The sequence below is a fragment of the Schistocerca americana genome, chromosome 2, assembly GCF_021461395.2.
Source record: "Schistocerca americana isolate TAMUIC-IGC-003095 chromosome 2, iqSchAmer2.1, whole genome shotgun sequence".
In the NCBI taxonomy this organism is placed as follows: Eukaryota; Metazoa; Arthropoda; class Insecta; order Orthoptera; family Acrididae; genus Schistocerca; species Schistocerca americana.
Window position 1 is genome coordinate 210,286,037 of NC_060120.1, and position 18,831 is coordinate 210,304,867.

An 18,831-nucleotide genomic window follows, 5' to 3' on the forward strand; every position below is an offset into this window, starting at 1 on the left:
TGTCCGTACTTGTTGAAGGATGTGTGTATGTTGTGAATTATTCTACTACAAAATAAATGTCTTCATGACTGAAGGAAGCATAATAATATAGCTGTATGGTAACGAAAGTGTAAAATATATTTGAAAAGTTTGAGATAGAAAGTGTGAAGAAAATGTCTAATTATTTACCACAGCAAGTGAGGTAACAACAAGCACCAAAACTGTCAAGAACAGTTAAAATGATATTGAAAGTTGTGGGTTGAGTAGTCTATTACTTCAAGATATAAAAAGATGAGACAGCAAATTATATAAAATACTGGCAATAGAAGCTGAAGGAAACTTGCTTCATCCCAGATTCTGAGTTAAGAGAAAAACACATTGTTTATGGTATGAACAGAAAGTAAAAGAACAATTCAAAGAGCAAAGCAATATACTAAGTACTGGAGTTAGTTGACAGATTAGCAGGTGTGAGTAAAAACAAATACAAATATTTTTTGAAGACAGTGATGTATTTAAAATTGTTTTCAACAAAGTATCGTGGTCAAAGAAAATACTACCTTCTGGAATTTTGTCTGTATCTGTAATGGAAACTGTCTTATGTTTGGAGCTTCCATGTTCCCTTTTCCAAACAGGAACTGTAAACATTATTTCAGATTCATTACTGTTGGCTTTAGTTAATCCCTGATAACCTACCTCTTCAAGCACCTGCTTGCCATTACTTGTCTGAATGTGTTAAATTGCTGTTTGACTTTGTATATATTAGGTGCTAAATAATTTTGTGTCAGCATGTGAAGCTGTTGATTCCTTGTGGAGTGGTCAAGGCTGCAAATTGTGCAGTTGATATTTTTTGTAGGAGCTGAGGAAATTATAGACACAATAGATAAGGAGTACACAATTTTATGCTTACTTATTATTATTATTTCTGTTCTGTGCTGTGTCAAGAGCCTCAGCTGTGATGCTTTCAGCATGACAGAGTTGATTATGGACTCAAATAATTTGGAAATTCATTATAACAACACCTAGGTGAATTAGTACAGTTAGATCAATAGTCTGGGGTGAGGCTTCATGCTGGGTGGAGTGAATGAGGGGAAGAAAGGAGGGAGTGGGAGGAAAGGTTTTGGGGAAGAATGGTTGGCAGCTCAGAGGGAGGCAGCAGTTGTGTGAGATAGGAATGTGATGTATGGGCCCTGGTGCTGGTGAGTTCGTGCAGCACCTGGCTGTGTTTTCACAGTTGGCCCTGCCTATAATGGGACTGGAGCAGGATATGCTGGGTGGGTGAATTGGGCAGGTCTTGCACCTGGGTCTTCCAGAGGGATATGACACACGAGGCAAGGGGTTGGGAATGGTAGTGGCATATGGTGGACGTGGTGTAGGTTGATTGGGCAGTTGCTTCAGACCAGGATGATACCGACTATGGGAAGTCTATTCCTTTGCAGCTGTGTTTTTGGGGGTGGTGGGAGCATTAGGGGTATAAGAGTATATTGCATGGGAAATTGTTTGCAGACTAGGTTTGGGGAATAGTGCTTGTCTGTGAAGGGTTTAGTGAGATCTTCAGCATAATGGACACTCCAGCTCTCAACTCGTTGCCATATGGGTTGTATCCCTGCAAAAACCCAGGAGGAAGACCTGTCCAATTAACCTACCCAATACAGACTAATCCATTCCCATCACGGGCTTGTCCTGTATCTTCACAGGCAGGGCCACCTGTGAAAGCGGCCATGCCTTATACCATCTGGATCCTTCCTTCCCTTCCTCTGGTACCATCTTTTCTGAACTACATAGATGGAAGTTTTTTCCTCTGTTCAATCACCTCTACACAAACCTCCCCTCCCCCCCCCCCTCCCCCTCCCAATGTCATTGTATGCTGCTTGAAATCACCAGCTCTCAAGCCCGTGTGTTTCATTTCTATCCCATAGACCTGCTGCATCTCCCTCCTGCATTCCCATCTCACGCACCTGCTGCCTCCCTTTGAGCAATCTTTCACCCTTCCCCAACCCTCCAGGCTGCTTCCTGCCTCTTTTTCTCCTCACCAGTTCCATGTAACACAGCCTCTCACCCCAGTCTAAATTCTAACTGCAGTCCTGGCATAGTTCAGGTGATATAATGTAGCTCTCTCTCTCTCTCTCTCTCTCTCTCTCTCTCTGTCTGTGTGTGTGTGTGTGTGTGTGTGTGTGTGTGTGTGAGAGAGAGAGAGAGAGAGAGAGAGAGAGAGAGAGAGAGATTTGTTTGTAAGCTGGCAAAATTTCCATTTTTTTCTGTTAACGACTCAACATTTCCACTAGTTGTTGAATTGTTGGCTAAATTATTTCATGAAATTGTGTTTTAGCAATAGTTCGCACTGAGGTGATACAATATGCAATATGATGCCTGATGTTACTCATACATGATGCAGAAGCAACCCACATCAGTGGAGTGCACAGAAATATAGTGGAAGCGACTTATGGTTCACACTGGAATGACAGTGATTCACTGATACATATTGCTGTTATATCATCCAGCACAATATAGAGTGCTGGTTGCTCCAGACAACTTTGGTCATACTATGATACAGGGGGCGGAAATTTCAAGTCTTCCGGTGTGCCTGAAAAAAAATTGCTTTATGTAGAAGAATCTGTCTCTCTAGTTAGCTTCCCAGTTAAACTTTTACTTTTCACATAAAAAAATTAAAAAAACTGTTTTGGGATTTGCATATGTTCTCCGCTATGCAGTCTTCATCACTCAATTTTGAGGAAACTATTTGGTAATTTTTTTTTCTATCTTATAGTGTGGCATCACAGCTTGACAGTGAACTGGTTTTGTTTTCACTATTGGCCATAGTTATGGAAATACTTTGCAAATAATTAAACCACCAGGCATATTTTGAAAAATGCACTGGCCAGTTTATGGTTAGTTCATTTTAGGTCATACCTTACTGCGTACAAAATGTATCTAGGATATTGAAATTGTTTTTAGCAGTGGAAGGAGAGCCATACCTCTTTCTGTCCTTTAGAAAATATCTTAGAGATATTGGAGGTTGTTCGCAATGAGGTTAGCAGTTACTTGCCACATGTGAAGCTCTTACTCTTGCTGTGTCTTGCTATGGAGAGTGCAGAGCTGTCTCGTGTTTCTCTTTTTTGTATGCTATTGATACAAGCCTAAGCTGGAAATGAAAAAACTTACTCAAATTAAAATACACCAGAGGTTGTCAAAATACACCAGAGGTCATCAGCTGATGATTCTTACTGGATGTTTCTCCTATCAGTGCTCCCTGATTTCAGGAAACTTTGTCATAGATGTAAAAAAGATTTGATAACTAAATTCCTATTACTTATGAATGGGCAGCTGGCTGAAGTTGAGAAGGACATTTGGGATTTTCCTTATCATTGTGGGCTTTTTCTATTTCTTCAAACACACTGGTTGCTCCTACACAGAGTTCACCACTCACTTTTGCACTATCGATGGTGACTGATTTCACTTCAAATCCAGCAAAGTTTCCTCTGAATACTCCTCAAGCCGCATCATATACTACTTTGCGAAATTAAATAGTTTTAGAAATAATATCCTAACTTTATTGATGTTTAACCATTATTTAATACGTACCACATTGAATAAAGTAGTATACTATGTGACCTTTCTAAAAATAAACTTTTCATAGGAGCATTTTTAAGGGCATCCAAACATTGCACCAACTTGCCTTGCTGTAATGAGTAGCATCTTGGCAGGAGAAATAGCAAGTCAAAAATTGCCTGATTTGTCTGAGTTGCTGAGACTAGTTGCTCCAAAAAGTGGAAACTGCCTGGGCTGATTTAATAGAATTCGTGAAATTTGTCTTTGTGATGAGGAAGCTGACAAAAATCCACAGCTAAAGTATATTTGATATTTGTAGCATTGTGTGGATGCACGAAATATTTCCTTGTCTTGTACAGTTTTCTGAGCTTTAAGTAATGATAAGCAACAGTAATGTCATAGAACACGTGGATGCGTGTGTCACACTATTGCAGCGTGTTCTATTGCATATTGTATTGTCTCAGAGTAAACTGCGCCTTACACTATTGCCCATTACAGGTACAAACTCAGAAATACGTTTTGATAGTTTATAAGTAAAAAATTATTGTATAAACATCTTTGCATGAAAAATGAGAAGAAGAAACAAAAGGAATTTTCAGTAATTATTGTAGTGCCATGCAAGGCTACATTTTGAGTTTTCTACTGTCAGGGTCATTTTTCTTTTTCAGAGCATCATTCGCTTTCTTTGCGTGATTACATAACTTACTGACTGGGCAGTATTCAGTATACTCAATTGTATTGTCTACAGGTGAATAAATAAAAAAAATGCAACTAACAATATTATGACATATCTAAAAACAAAGATGATGTAACTTACCATACGAAAGCGTTGGTATGTTGATAGAGACACTAACAAACACAAACACACACACAATGTGTGTGTGTGTGTTTGTCGGTGTCTCTATCAACATACCAATGTTTTTGTTTGGTAAGTTAACATCATCTTTGTTTTTAGATGTATTTTTCCCATGTGGAATGTTTCCTTCTATTATATTCATATCATTAATTTGAACCTAACAATATTATGAAAAATTTAGAATGCAGATCAACATAAAGACGGTACATTGAGTTGCAGACAGGTATGATGAAAAGACAGTTATGTAAAAGTTTTCAGCCAAAGCCTTTTTAAAGAAAGAAAAATGCACAGCCATTCACATAAGCAAGCACACTTCACGTACGACACACACACACACACACACACACTTAAAACTGGTATCTCCTTTGACTCCAGCTGGACTGAATTGAATTAATTTGACATGCTCTGTAGGCTCTGCCACATCAAAATGTTTCTTTGATTGTCTTATTGCAGAAACAATTTTCCTTTTCTTGCAGGTGTTTTATAAAACTCATGTTAAGTTCAACACCTAACAATTTCAATAGATGGGTAACGTAAACAATCCTGTCAGTTACTTGTACTACACTTGTTTCACTCCTTTAAATTAGTTTTTGTCATCAGGAAAACTTTGCAGTACTCACATTTAGTTCCCTTAGTATAATTATATGAACAGTAACCACTAAGGTAAACCAGCAGAGGTCATATCAGCTCATCCAGAATCTCAGTATCATCATCCACTTCTGCATTTAAACATTGAGGATAATTAACGGTTTGTTAAGTGAATAAAAGTCATCTCTTGTAATATGAATATTTCCATAATCATCTTGCTTAAAAATAAGAGAATAGTAATTGTGGATGTCTCATTTACTTGTGGATGTCTCATTTACTTTGTGTTTCAAGTACCTGACAAATAACTCATGCACAGGAGGACTGTAGACCATCTCAACTTCCACAGTATCTTAATCAAAAATCGGTTTGGTTTTCGTGCTGGTCTTTGTACTGAGCAGGCAATATTCTCTTTCAGCAACCAAGTTTTGGAAGCCATTAACAAAGAAATGTCTCCAGTGGGTATTTTTTCTGATCTTACAAAAACCTTTGGCTGTGTAAATCACCAAATTTTTTTGAAAAAGGCAGAATACTATGGTTTAGGTGGTACTGTTGGCTTATGGCTACAATCATATCTAAAGGATCGGAAGCAGACTGTAGTGCTAAATGGCTCTTCTGGAGAACCTGCCTCGTCTGAATGGGGCACGATAACGTGTGGTGTGCCTCAAGGCTCCGTTTTAGGTCCACTGCTTTTCCTCATCTTCATTAATGATCTTCCTCTTTGTTCTGAGACAAACAGCAAATTTACCCTGTTTGTTGATGATACCACAATTCTAATTGACGATTTGATAGATCACAATCTTGAACAAACTACAAATATTGTTTTTAATGACATCTTAAATTGGTTCTCCTCAAATGGTCTCTCAATGCAAATAAAACTCATTATATGAGGTTCCACACATCACAAAGTAATCTCAATGAAATTAACATAAAATGTAGAGATCAACCAATACAGAAAGTTGAAGATACAAAATTCCTGGGTGCTTATATAGACAGCAAATGTAATTGGTCAGTTCACATTCTTCATCTATGTAAAAAACTTAGCTCGGCAACATTTGCATTATGGGTAATTTCTTCAGTGGCTGAAGCTGACACCATTAAGGTTGCCTACTTTGCCTACTTCCACTCATTGATGTCATATGCTATCATATTCTGGCCATCCAAAATAAAAAAAAAGGCAATCAGAATAATGCGTGGGGTCCATCAAAGACACTCTTGTAGGCACTTGGTTCGGAAGATAGGTATTCTAACAACTGCCTCACAGTATATTTTTTCCTTGCTGACCTTTGTGTGCAAAAATTATTCTATCTACCAAGACAACTGTAAATTCCATTGCTATAACACCAGAAACAAAAACAATCTACATTTCGAACTGAAACCTCTCACTATGGTACAAGAAGGAGTGTACTACTCCAGCATTAAGCTGTTGAATGCTCTCCCACTACATATCAAATGTGTTCATACAGAACTGCCAAAATTTAAACAAGTTCTCAAAGATTACGTGACAGAGAAATCTTTTTATACTGTGATTGAATATTTGAAAGAAAATGTATACCATCATTAAACTTATTGTGTCTAGAAGTAGTTCAATTGATTTTGTTGTGCATTTCAGCATTAGCACACTTTTTGTAAGAACAGATTGGCTGTACCTGTATTTTCTCTTGTAGGCCTAATGTCTGATTTAACTTTGTGCTCTTATTTTTAACCTTTATTTGAAACTCCTTTTTCTGTTAAATGGTTGTTACGTTATCTAGCTGACATTGTATCTATTACTGTATTTATAGTATGTCTTACTTAAACTATGTACAATTTGGCAATGAATTGCCCTTGTATTTATTGTAAGTTTAAATTGAAACCTGTACAATTTGACACGTTCCATATCCTTGTGATTGACTCACTAACTGGATCTACGGAACATGAAATAAATAAGTAAATAAAATAAATAGAAACATGATGGTTTCACTGCACATCTGAGATTTTTTCAAGCATATTTTCTAAACTCACCATATAGCAGAGATGTTGAGTTGCAGAAAAGCACAACAAATAGACTGTCACTCAATTAGTTTTCAGCCAATAAGGCCTTAGTCAAAACTAGACAAAATATACACACGCACAAGAATGCAACTCACTCACACATGACATCAACCTCTGACCGCTGAAGCCAGACTATGAGCAGCAGCGCATGATGAGGCAAGTGGGAGAGAGTAAGGAGGAGGCTGGGGAAGGGATAGCGGGGTTGGGGGGTACGGGATGCTTAAGTGCTGCTAGTGGAAATGTGCAGGGATGACTTGGAGAGAAGTTAGGGCAGGTTGGTGTTGTCAGGAGGTTAGACGAAGGGTGGTGAAGTGAAGGGGGGTAGTGGAAAAGGAGAGAAGTAAAAAGACTGGGTCCATTGGTGGAATGGAGGGCTGTGTAGTGCTGGAATGGGAGCAGGGAAGGGGCTAGATGGGTAAGGACAATGAATAACAAAGTTTGAGTCCAGGACGGTAATGGGAACACAGGATATATTGCGGGAAGAATTCCCATTGCACAATTCAAAAAAGCTGGTGATGATGGGAAGCATCCAGATAGGCTGTGAAGTAATAATTCAAATGGAGGACATTGTGTTGGGCAGTGTGCTCAGCAACAGGGTGGTCCAGTTGTTTCTTGGCCATGGTTTGTCAGTGGCCATTCATGCGGGCAGACAACTTGTTGGTTGTCATGCCCATGTAGAATTCAGCATGGCGTTTGCAGCGTAGCTTGTGGATCACAAGACTACTTTCACAGATAACTCTGCCTTTGATGAGATGGGTGATGTTTGTGACAGGACTGGAGTAGGTGTTGGTATTGGTGGGAGGATGTATGGGACAAGTCATGTATCTAGGTCTTTTAAGGGATATGAGCCATGAGGCAAGGGGTTGGGAACAGGGGTTGTGTAGGGATGGACAAGGATATTGTATAGGTTTGGTGGGCGGCAGAATACCACTGTGGGAGGAGTATAAAGGGTAGTTGGTAGGCTATTTCTCATTCCAGGGCATGATGGAGGTAGTTGAAACTCTGGTGGAGAATGTAATTCAGTTGCTCCAGTCCTGAGTGGTACTGAATGATGAGGGGAATGTTCCTCTGTGGCAGGATGGTGGGACTTTGGGAGGTGTTTGGTGACTGGAAAGATAAAGCATGGGAGATCTGTTTTTGTACAAAGTTGGGAGGGTAATTATGATATGTGAAGGCTTCGTTGAGACCCTTGGCATCTTTCAAGATGGATTTCGAGGGGACACGGGTGTCTAGGCTGTGCTGAAGGGACTTCTTGGTATGGATTGGGTGGCATCTGTCTAAGAGGAAGTATTGCTGGTGGTTGGTAGGTTTGATATGGACAGAGGTACTGATAGCCATCTTTGAGGTGGATTTCAACATTGAGGAAGGTAACTTGATGGGCCGAATAGTAGGTGGTGAAGCGAATGAGGGAGAAGGTGTCGAGATTCTGGAGGAATGTATATAGGGTGTCCTCACCGTCAATCCAGATCACAAAGATGTCATCAGTGAATCTGAACCAGGTGAGTGGTTTAGGATTCTGGGTGTTTAGGAAGGATTCCTCTAGATGGCCTGTGAGTAGGTTGGCATAAGAATGTGCCATGTGGGTGCCCAAAACTGTACCCTGTATTTGTTTGTAAGTAATGCCTTCAAAGGAGAAGTAACTATGGGTGACGATATAATTGGTCATGGTGACTAGGAAAGAGGTGGTTGATAGAATCTGTTGGGCATTGGGAAAGGTAGTCTTCAGTAGCAATAAGACCATGGGCATTGGGGATGTTAGTGTAAAGGGAGTTGGCATCAATAGTGACAAGCAGGGCACCGTTGATAAAGGAATGGGAACTGTGAAGAGTCGGTGGAGGAAATGGCTGGAATATTTTCTGTAGGAGTGTAGGTTGCGGATAATGGGCTGAAAGTGTTGGTCTACAAGAGCAGATTTTCTCTCGATGGGGGCACAGTTACCAGCCATAATGGTGTGTCCTTGGTTGGGTTTATGGATTTTAGGAAGCATATAGAAGGTAGGAGTGCGAGGAATGGTAGGGATCAGGAGAGAGATGGACTCCGGGGAGAGGTTCTGGGATGGGTGTAAGGATTTGAGTAAAGACTGGAGATCCTGCCGGATTTCTGAAATGGGGTCACTGTGGTAGGGTTTGTAGGTGGATGAATCTTGACAACTGGTGGAATCCTTCTGCCATGTAATCCATGTGGTTCAAAACAACAGTGGTGGAGCCTTTATCAGCAGGTAGGGTTGATAAGGTATGGATCAGTTTTTAGGTGGTGGATTGTGGATCTTTCTCCCACTACCACCTATTCCAGTCCTGCCACAAACATCACCTATCCCATCAAAGGCAGGGCTACCTGTGAAACTAGTCATGTGATCTACAAGCTAAGATGAAACCACTGAGCTGCATTCTTCAGGGCATGATAACCAATGAGCTGCCTGTCCATATGAATGACCATCGACAAACTGTAACCAAGAAACAACTGGACCACCCTGTTGATGAGCATGCTGCCCAACATGACATCCTTAATTTCAGTGACTGCTTCACAGGCTGTGCCATCTGAATCCTTCCCATCATCACCAGCTTTTCTGAAGTGCACAGTGGGAACACTCTGTGTAATATATCCTACATTCCAGTAACCATCTCGGTATCAACCCTCGTTAGTGGTTGTCCTTACACATCTAGCCCCCTTTCCTGTTCCCATTCCAGCATTATACAGCCTTCTGTTCCACCAATGCACCCAGTCCTTTTACTTCTCTCCTTTTCTGCTACCCACCACTTTCCCACCATCCATCTAACCTCCATAGCTGCCCCACTCTCCACCTTGTGCCTGCACGCCCCTAGCAGCACTTTACCATCCCCCATCCTATCCTGCTATCTCTTCACCCCGCTGCCCCACCCAGTTGTCCCTCCCACAATGCCCTCGTGCTTGCAGCCTGGTTCCAGCTGCCAGAGACTGTTGTCATATGTGTGTGAGTTGCGCTTGCATGAGTGTGTGAATGGGTGTATGTTGTATTTTGGCAAAGACCTTGTTGGCTGAAAGCTAATTGTGTGACAGTCTTTTTGTTGTGCCTTTCTATGACTCAGCATCTCCACTATATGGTGAGTAGCAACTATCCTTTTCATTATACTGTTACATTCCATCCTGGATTTTCCATTGTTTGATTTTTTCTGAATTACTAGTTTGCACTTTAACAGACAGAAAATAACTCTTCATCTACTTGTAGTTACCAAAATTTGTGGTGGCATTATTTATATGCATCATACCAAAATTTCTCTCTATGCTCAATGCACTTACTTGTAGTTCTTCAGATTACTTGCTTAGACACAACATAAAGTCTAGAATTTGCTGTTGTTGGGTTATGTTATCTGCTGTTCAATATCTGTCTTTTTGGCAAAGATTTTAGTGTGACAGTGTTCCACCATTTGCAAATAATTTTAATAAATGAGCTATAATTTTCCAATGTTCATCGTGTTTCTTTGGACTAAATTCATTAAGAGCAATGACTGTAGGTAAGTAAAGAATTTGGAGAGCAAGTGTAACATGATTTTTCTAATGGAGCTGTTTACATATGTTTCTGTGTCAATGTTTTACCAAATTTTAACAACTTCTCTTTTGCAAGAGTGCAATATTTTCAGTTTCTACCATTATTACCAGAATATAAAAATAAGATTATTTACATTGTACAGCACCTCTCCCATATTCAGCTTACTTAGCAAAGTGTTCATCTCACGTGTTATCACCACCAATGATTACTTTGCCTTTCTCCTCATCTTTTTACGCACTCAAGTTACAACATTTGCGACACAATGTGAACTTTCCTCATCCAACCCTTATCTCTCATTTTTTACTATCAATATTATTATTATGTTGATGACGAAAGATCAGTGATGGTGAAATTACTTATTGTATCTAAAACTAAGTTCAGCAGGAAATTAGTTTTATATTAATGATGTATGCCTTTGACTCTGATGAACTTATGATCTGTTATCAACAGGGTGGTTGTCTCAACTTTCGTGCTGACATAATTTCTTTAGGTTACCCAACATTTCACTTGCACGTGACGAGCATTGTTGATGATTGGTGACCTGCTACAACTGGTATCTAATTGATATCACTGCCAGAGATGGTGGTTGTATTAACACAACATTTAACTGTTAGCCTCTGCTGAATTTACCTTCAGTTAATATGTAGTGCAGCAGTGATTTGACGTAATGGAGCCCCATGTTCGGTTTCTTCCTTCCCGTTGTTACTATGTGGGGAATCATTTTTTTAAGACTGCCATTTACCAGTACAATCAACTTTTTCCTCGCTTGTACTGAGAGATCCTGTAAGTGCAAAAGTATTGTGATACTTTCAGCAGGAGAACTGTAAGTGCAGGCAGTAGTCCTACATTTCAAAAAAATATTTGAGCCAACAGAGTAGTCTCAAGTAACAGCTGTACATTGTGTGCATAAGAAGAGAGCCCAGAAGCAGTTAAGAAAATCTACTTATGTTTCACATCTCTTGATAAAATACAAGTTGACAAAACAGTAATATGTTTCTTTTGTCATTGCCACTACACCTCGAAGGTATTTCGTTTTCAGAACTAAATATTATTGAAGCTTTCCAGCCTGCATTTTCGTGCTATGTGCTTGCTTTGGAATTTTGAATCTTTATTATGGCTCTCCATGGTTTTTGGTTATTCATTCCTTCATACCATAATGTCACCAATACATTACCACTAAATTCATTGTTTTTCAAGTTTATCTTTTTGCTGCTGCAATAGATGCCCTTGTTTAAAAGAACTTGTTATTTTCTAACAAACTGTCTTTTTTCCAATGTTGCAGAAACTGTTCTGGTCATTCCCTTTTACATACACCCTGTGCATCTTTAGTCTAGTTTCCGTTTATGACATAAATAATGAATGGTCAATGATATTCCAGCCTCCTCCACATGAACTTAATGACTTCATGCTCCCAGCAACTTTAGAACATGTCCCAGATGTTGTTGCAATTGGCACTCAAGAGAGCTATTCGGAGAGGTTTGAGTGGGAAGTGAGTCTACAGGAAACGCTTGGACCTTCACATCTCCTGCTCCATTCGGCAGCACTAGGGACACTGCATCTTGCTGTGTTTATACGGCGTGATCTCTTATGGTTTTGTTCTGGTAAGGACTGTTTTCTCATATTGCAATTTTTTTTTAAGAGAAGTACTTTTCCTCTATACAGGCTGAGTCAAAAAGGATTTTACAAGTTTGGAATGATACAGAAATTTATTGAGATAACTTACAGAATTGGTAAATGTGTCATTTTGTAGCAAACAGCCTCAGTACCCCATTCCGGCACCAGGAGCACCAGTGTAGTTCACAGTAAAAATGGCTACACTCACCAGTGAAGAGCCTGGTCGCTGTGTGCGTCATGAAGTGAACTCTGCTGTTCGGCATAAATTTTGCACCGAATATGCTGAAAAACCTCCAAGCAGGCCTACAGTTTACTCTTGGCACAAGAACTTTGTTGAGACAGTTTTTTCACTGTGACATGATAAATTACCAGGCTACCCACATGTTGATGATTGCATGGCCATCTCACTTCCCATGCTTGGCACCACTGAATTTGTTTCTCCAGGGTATCATTAAAGACTATGTGTATGCTCCTCCCATGCCAGACAGTTTAGCCAACCTGAAAAATCGGATCTCTAAGCTGCTGTTACACATGTTACACCTGATTTGCTGCAACAAGTGTAGGAGGAAATTGATTACTGATGGGATGTTTTCCACATCAACAAATAATAGTCACATGACACTTCACACTTTTATGTGAAACATGAGGTTGTTTGTTACAAAATGACACATCTACTGTTTCTGTAAGTTATCTCAATAAATTTCTATATCATTCTAAGTTGTAAAGTCCTGGTTGACTCACACTATATTTAAAACTGTGTAGAAACTGCAGATACTTTTTTGTCTTTGTATGAAATTTCTTTCTTTTCAATTTGATGCTTTATTTCCATGTGAATATATTTTTTGCAATATAGTTAAGTTGTTCACATTAGTTTTGTGGTTATGCACCAAAGTGGTTATTATATTAACTCTTCATTGGAATATTATTTATTTTTAAAAACTCAATAACTCTCACAAGATAGGTGGTTACATTGTTAAGAGAATGACAGATGTCTATGTGTTATGACACTTAGTGTAGCTAGCTTCTAACTTGGAGGGCGCCACATACTGCTAACTAGGCTTAAAACAGCAGTAATAATATAGACTCTTGGAAAGAAAAAAGGCAAGAGAACATACATGAAAACCTGTAACAGAGAAATTAGTAAAGGAAATGAGTTGATGTAAGTATTGAAAGAGCATAAACATCCAACCTGTTGGTTTTTATATGCTAACTGGTTTTTGATGTTAGGCAGTGAGTAAGCACTAACTGTCATTGCAGCCTTCCACTACAGTACACTCATGTAAAATAACAGATAGTCTTGTTACCATTTGAGTGGTGCAGTGGACTGGATCCACATTCAGGAGAAGCAAGCTTCAGATTTCCATCCACTCATCCTAATTAAGTCACTAAACTAAATAGTGATGGTGCTCTTAATAGCTCACAGCCACCACTACTTACTTTTTTCTTCATTTTCCTAATAAGCTAGTGTTCTGTGTATAATGACCTCATTATTGACAAATTGATTTTTCCCTAGATTTCATTGCACATGCAACTCATGCTGATAGAAACTGTTTTCTGTGCCAGTCTTGGAAATCCACCTGTCAGTCATATGGTGTATAAGGATTCATTGTTTCACAGATTTTTTGATAGTCGAGTGATGGCACTCTATGTAACACATTCTAGGATACTTAGATTGGTAGATTTGATATTTTTTGACAGGAGAATACTCTTGCAGAGAATGGGGATATTATACATAGGGCTATCGGAGGAGATTTAGTGTGAGCATGCATTTTATTAGTCAGGTTCTTCATGTAGTATTTGATCACACATTTGAGTCTAATGACAAGTACTTCACATTTGATACTCATCTTTAAAATGAATAATGAGGATATATTGAGTTGGTGCATGAATCAGTAGTGCTTTTCCATAAGTTTAATAAACATAACAGATACTTTAGTCATCAATAATTATTCTTCTTCACTATTTACAACAATCTGCCAGTTCTGGGGTAACTTTTCTATTCTGCGACTGTAGAAATCATGTGGTTTTGAGGTGAAGCCCTCGTAGAGTCACGTTTGGAGTGCATTTTCATCTGGAAAGGAAATTCTTTGAAGGTTGTTCAATAGAGAGCAGAAAAAGTGAAAGTCTGAGGGTGCAAGATCAGGTGAATAAAGTGGGTGTAGAATGACTTCCCAACCCAACTCCTGTATAGTGTTTGTCAGTCTAGCAGAATGCATGTGGGAATTATCGTCTAGTAGCATCATTTCACACAGTCTTCCTGGTCATTGTTCTTGGATTGCATCTGCAAGATGTCTCAGATGTTGACAATGATTATTACACCTCAGGGAAACAAGTCGTAGTACTTCACACCATTGCTGATCCACCACATCCATAACATTAACTTTTGTGGATGTGCACAAGTCTTTGTAAGGGGAGTTGCTGCTTTGTTTGGGCTCAGCCATTCCTCCCTTTTCCTTTTGTTAGCATAAAGACAATTTCTTGTCATCAGTAATGATACAGGATAGGAATGGTCAGTGTTGTGGACAAGCCAATCAATGACAGGCAAGCAGAGTTGCACATATGGCAACCTGCTGATTTTTTGTTGTTGTTGTGATTTTGGCTTACAGCACACGGTACCTGTAAACTTGATTTTTGAATCTTCCTCATTGCAAGCAAAAGTCACACGACAGTGGAATGATCACAGTTCATCACATTTTCCAGTTCTTGAGTACACCATATTTGCTAGTTCTTGAGTAGACTGATATGGATCATTGTGGATTAATGCATTTAAACCCCGAAGGCCTTCCTGAACATGGAGAGTCACTAACATCGAATCGATCCTCCCTGAAACGAGAAAACCATTTTTTTCTCATGCTCTTTCCAATGGCATTATGCCCAGGCTCAGTGCAAATGTTTCTGGCTGCCTCCACTGCTGTCTTCTCTCTATTGAATGCAAACAGAATTAATGTTCCAATTTCTCCAGTTAACACTCCCATCTTCTAGCGTCTGCAGCTCCAATCACTATCTGGAAAGGACAGTGTATAAAGGACCAAGACGTGGAACAAAAATGCTACGAACTTATGTACCAACCTAATAAATGGTACTGGTGATAAGGAGAACATCTCATATAATGTTTTAATTTGGTGTCTGAACTACATTTGAAAGAGGATAATTCAGATAAGCCGGAACTTGCACCCTTCAGAAGATTCATATCACAGATGCTCATAAAATTTCAAGAAAGACTCAATGCAAAACAGAAAATACTTGTCTGTCAACCAGTCACTGAGGACAATAACACCATAATCATAATGCAAACTAATAACTGAGATTATTTCAGATGAGATGAAGTTGATGGGAAACAGGAAAACATTTTAGTAAAAACAAAGGTGAACAGGTGGAAATGGCATTCCAGACCCCATTTCAGGAGAGATGAAACCACAAAAAGGAAATAGAAATAAACATAATGAAATATCCTAGATTTAAATGCAACAGTGCTAATAGTAAACTTGACGCAGGTGATAGGTCAAATATGAGAACTGAAAACTGGAAAAAAAAACAAAAAATGCAGGTAAAAATAGGATATAAGGTGATCAAAGTAATAAATGATGATCCATTAAAATATCAACAAAACCTTGTAAAGGTTTGGAGTAACTTACTTTTTTGTCATGTAGTTATATTTATTGTGTTTACCTTTCTGGTCTCCTGTTACCTCTTTCCACATGATGCAGAAATTCTTTGAGTTACAGTAATGTGAGGTGTAGTGCGACTCTTGGTTTTCTTATCCCTTTTTCAGTGTTTGATGTGTTGATGCTTCCTTTCTGTCTCCAGAATATTCTTCTGTGGTTTTGAAAGAGAGCCTGGTCCTTATCCTGTTTTGTGACTGTTCTGTTCAGTAAATTTTGCAGTTAGACTTGCCACATTTTTGTAATTTTTGTGATAAGTAATTGTATGTATGTAGACATGTACATATTAATAGCACGTTGTTTCACTTACTGTGATTCATTCTATTTCATTTGTATGATTTTGATGATTTTTTTCCATTCACAGTTGCTGAGGAGGCAAGCTACAGTGTTCGACCTGGAACAGCATTCAGAACAAAGGGTGCTGTAGCAGTGGCTTTTATGTTGTTTGGCACATCATATTTGTTCATTACTTCACACCTTACAGCACATATGGAGAAGGTCAAGGAAAGAATTCAGGATATCAAGAAAATTGTGCGTTCATTAGATCTTCCAAAAATTCTGCCGATTCGTCACAAGAGTAAAGGTTAGTGATTGGGCTATTCTGTTGTGTGTACTCTTATATCTGTCATTTGAAATTTACTGTATCATTTCAAGTACTGTATTTTATTCTTCCATATATTAGGTATCTCAGTGCAAAATGAACATGTCCTTCTTAGGTTATTTTTCAGGAAATGGAGAAAACATTGTTTAAACAAAAATTTGCTTAAGTGCAATAAACAATCTCTGTTGTATAGTAAGGATGGATGCACAGTTATCACTTGACCACAAAACCAGTTCACACCGGGACATCATAAAGTTGTGGACACAGAAGAGAAGAATTCAGATACTGTGTGATCATTCAAGTTTGGCAACAGACTGTATTTGCAATCTGAAGTGTTGTTCAAGTGAAATCCAATAAGCAGTTTGATCATGTATGTATAGTTTCAGTGAGTTAGGTACTAGAGCGCAGCATAATACAATGGGAGTTAATGCTGACAAGGAGGTCAGTTATATTTTTTGCACAATGTCAGAGGCCAGGCCATTTTATTGCTCGTGGGCACCTCCTAATGGCCGCAGGTGACATCTTTGGCAAAGTATATTACAGACTATTGATCTCACTGTTTGAGGAAGCAAATATAGCATCCCTCTTGCCTTTAGCTGGCCTGCAGGGTTGAAGTTGTTCTCATCAGTAGCCAGATCACCATAATGGTAGGGGGGGGGAAGGGGGGGGGGGAGAGTTCATGCGGGTAGGCAGGCCAGCTAGGGATTCATCTTAGCATCAATTGGTGTCTTTGGTTGTGCTGCACCTTTCGCTTTTGGTGAGAGTGTCCTCATGATGCTGGATCTGGCTAGTACTGGTGTTCCAGTTTCCAGGTCCCCACTGGGAGTCGTTGGTGCTGGAGGTGGGAAGGGGTTGTACTCTGTGGAGGCCCTGCTTCAACATCACTGGACCTGCAGCTGTTGCCCTGTCTCTGTCTGATTTCTAGAGTTATATAGAGCTGACTTCAGGGTCAGTGGTGGTTGGCTTGAGGTGTGAGCTGCAAGGCCTGGGAACAGCAGGTTTACATACCAAACTGGCTAGGTGCCAGGCTTCTAAGGTGCACACCTGTCACTGGTGGGCAGTTCTTATGAGGCTTGCTAGCCATCCTGGAACTCTCGTGAAGGTATGAGCCCATACCTCTGCACCCAGAGAGTATTGGGAATGATAGTTGGGCTGGCATGGGTGTGTTGCAGGCCACTGGAGATCCTAGTGTGTGTGGTGGTGATGCAGCAGTTCCCTGGATTAGTGTGGTCCTGTAGGATATCAGGAACTTGGCTTTTGGTTGGCCCATATCTTTCTTCACATCTACGCCTTAAAGGTGCTCAACTTCACCATTGGAGGCTTGGTGGAGTGGTATAATGGTCAGATGTGTTATGCCATTCTGAAAGTAGAAATCCTTTAACAGACTAGACGAGAATTTAGAGCTATTGTTTCTGGGGAATATTTTCTGCAAGGCATTTATTGTTCACTCGCTGTGGTATTCGCCATTCGAATGACGTGGAAATTTGGAGTATGAGTCAGGAATGATGAGACACATCTCTCCGAGGAATGGGCCAGCAAAGTCTACATTTACTTTCTCCCTGCAGCATGAACCATGTGTGGAATTACTGCAGGGGTGCTGACAGAGTTGGCACACAGGTCACGCAGGAGTGGACTGTCCTCCCTATGTCACATGTGATGCCAAGTCAGTAGGCATGCCACCTTGCAAGCATCTTTATGTTTGTCATCCCCCAATGGTCAGTGTGTTTGAGGTTTATAACACAGTGGCAGTGGGATGAAGAGCTGACAGTTGTCATCGTCTGTTGTCACCATTAGTACTCCCTGCTTTTAGAGAAAAGTGTGTGCTGGGTTATGGAGTGGAGTGGAGTGGAGTGGGGTGGGAGGTGTTCTGGCCAACTTTGGCAAATATATTTTGGTTAAGAAGATGGTCCTCAGCCATGTTCGTTCCAATTATGGTTATTGTGAGGGAAAATAATACAGACCATTTTGCACGATGCCATTGGTTTGTAAATACAATGTTTCCTGCGAGTCAGATGTGGAGTCTTTCCACCTAGGTAGTCAGGATAGGGCCACCGGCATTAACATGTGCTATCAGCTGATAATGAATTGTATAATTTCTTAGGAAGAAGACTCAGCTGTGGCAGCATTCATCCTTTTTTTCCCCAGCAAGTCAGCTCTTAGAGCCAAATGAGTAAATCTACATCTACATCTACATTTATACTCCGCAAGCCACCCAACGGTGTGTGGCGGAGGGCACTTTACATGTCACTGTCATTACCTCCCTTTCCTGTTCCAGTCGCGTATGGTTCGCGGGAAGAACGACTACCAGAAAGCCCCCGTGCGTGCTCGAATCTCTCTAATTTTACATTTGTGATCTCCTCGGGAGGTATAAGTAGGGGGAAGTAATATATTCGATACCTCATCCAGAAACGCACCCTCTCGAAACCTG

At 39.9% G+C, this 18,831-nt stretch overlaps 1 protein-coding gene across 1 annotated transcript in view; it reads left to right on the forward strand.

The window, feature by feature from the left end:
• The window catches only part of LOC124595949 (inositol polyphosphate 5-phosphatase E), an 83,305-nt gene that overhangs the window by 33,067 nt on the left and 31,407 nt on the right, over nucleotides 1-18,831 (forward strand). The window contains exons 3-4 of the mRNA XM_047134870.1: nucleotides 11,905-12,127; nucleotides 16,167-16,385. Of these exons, the coding sequence (XP_046990826.1) occupies nucleotides 11,905-12,127; nucleotides 16,167-16,385 (442 nt within the window). The remainder of the gene's footprint in view (nucleotides 1-11,904; nucleotides 12,128-16,166; nucleotides 16,386-18,831) is intronic.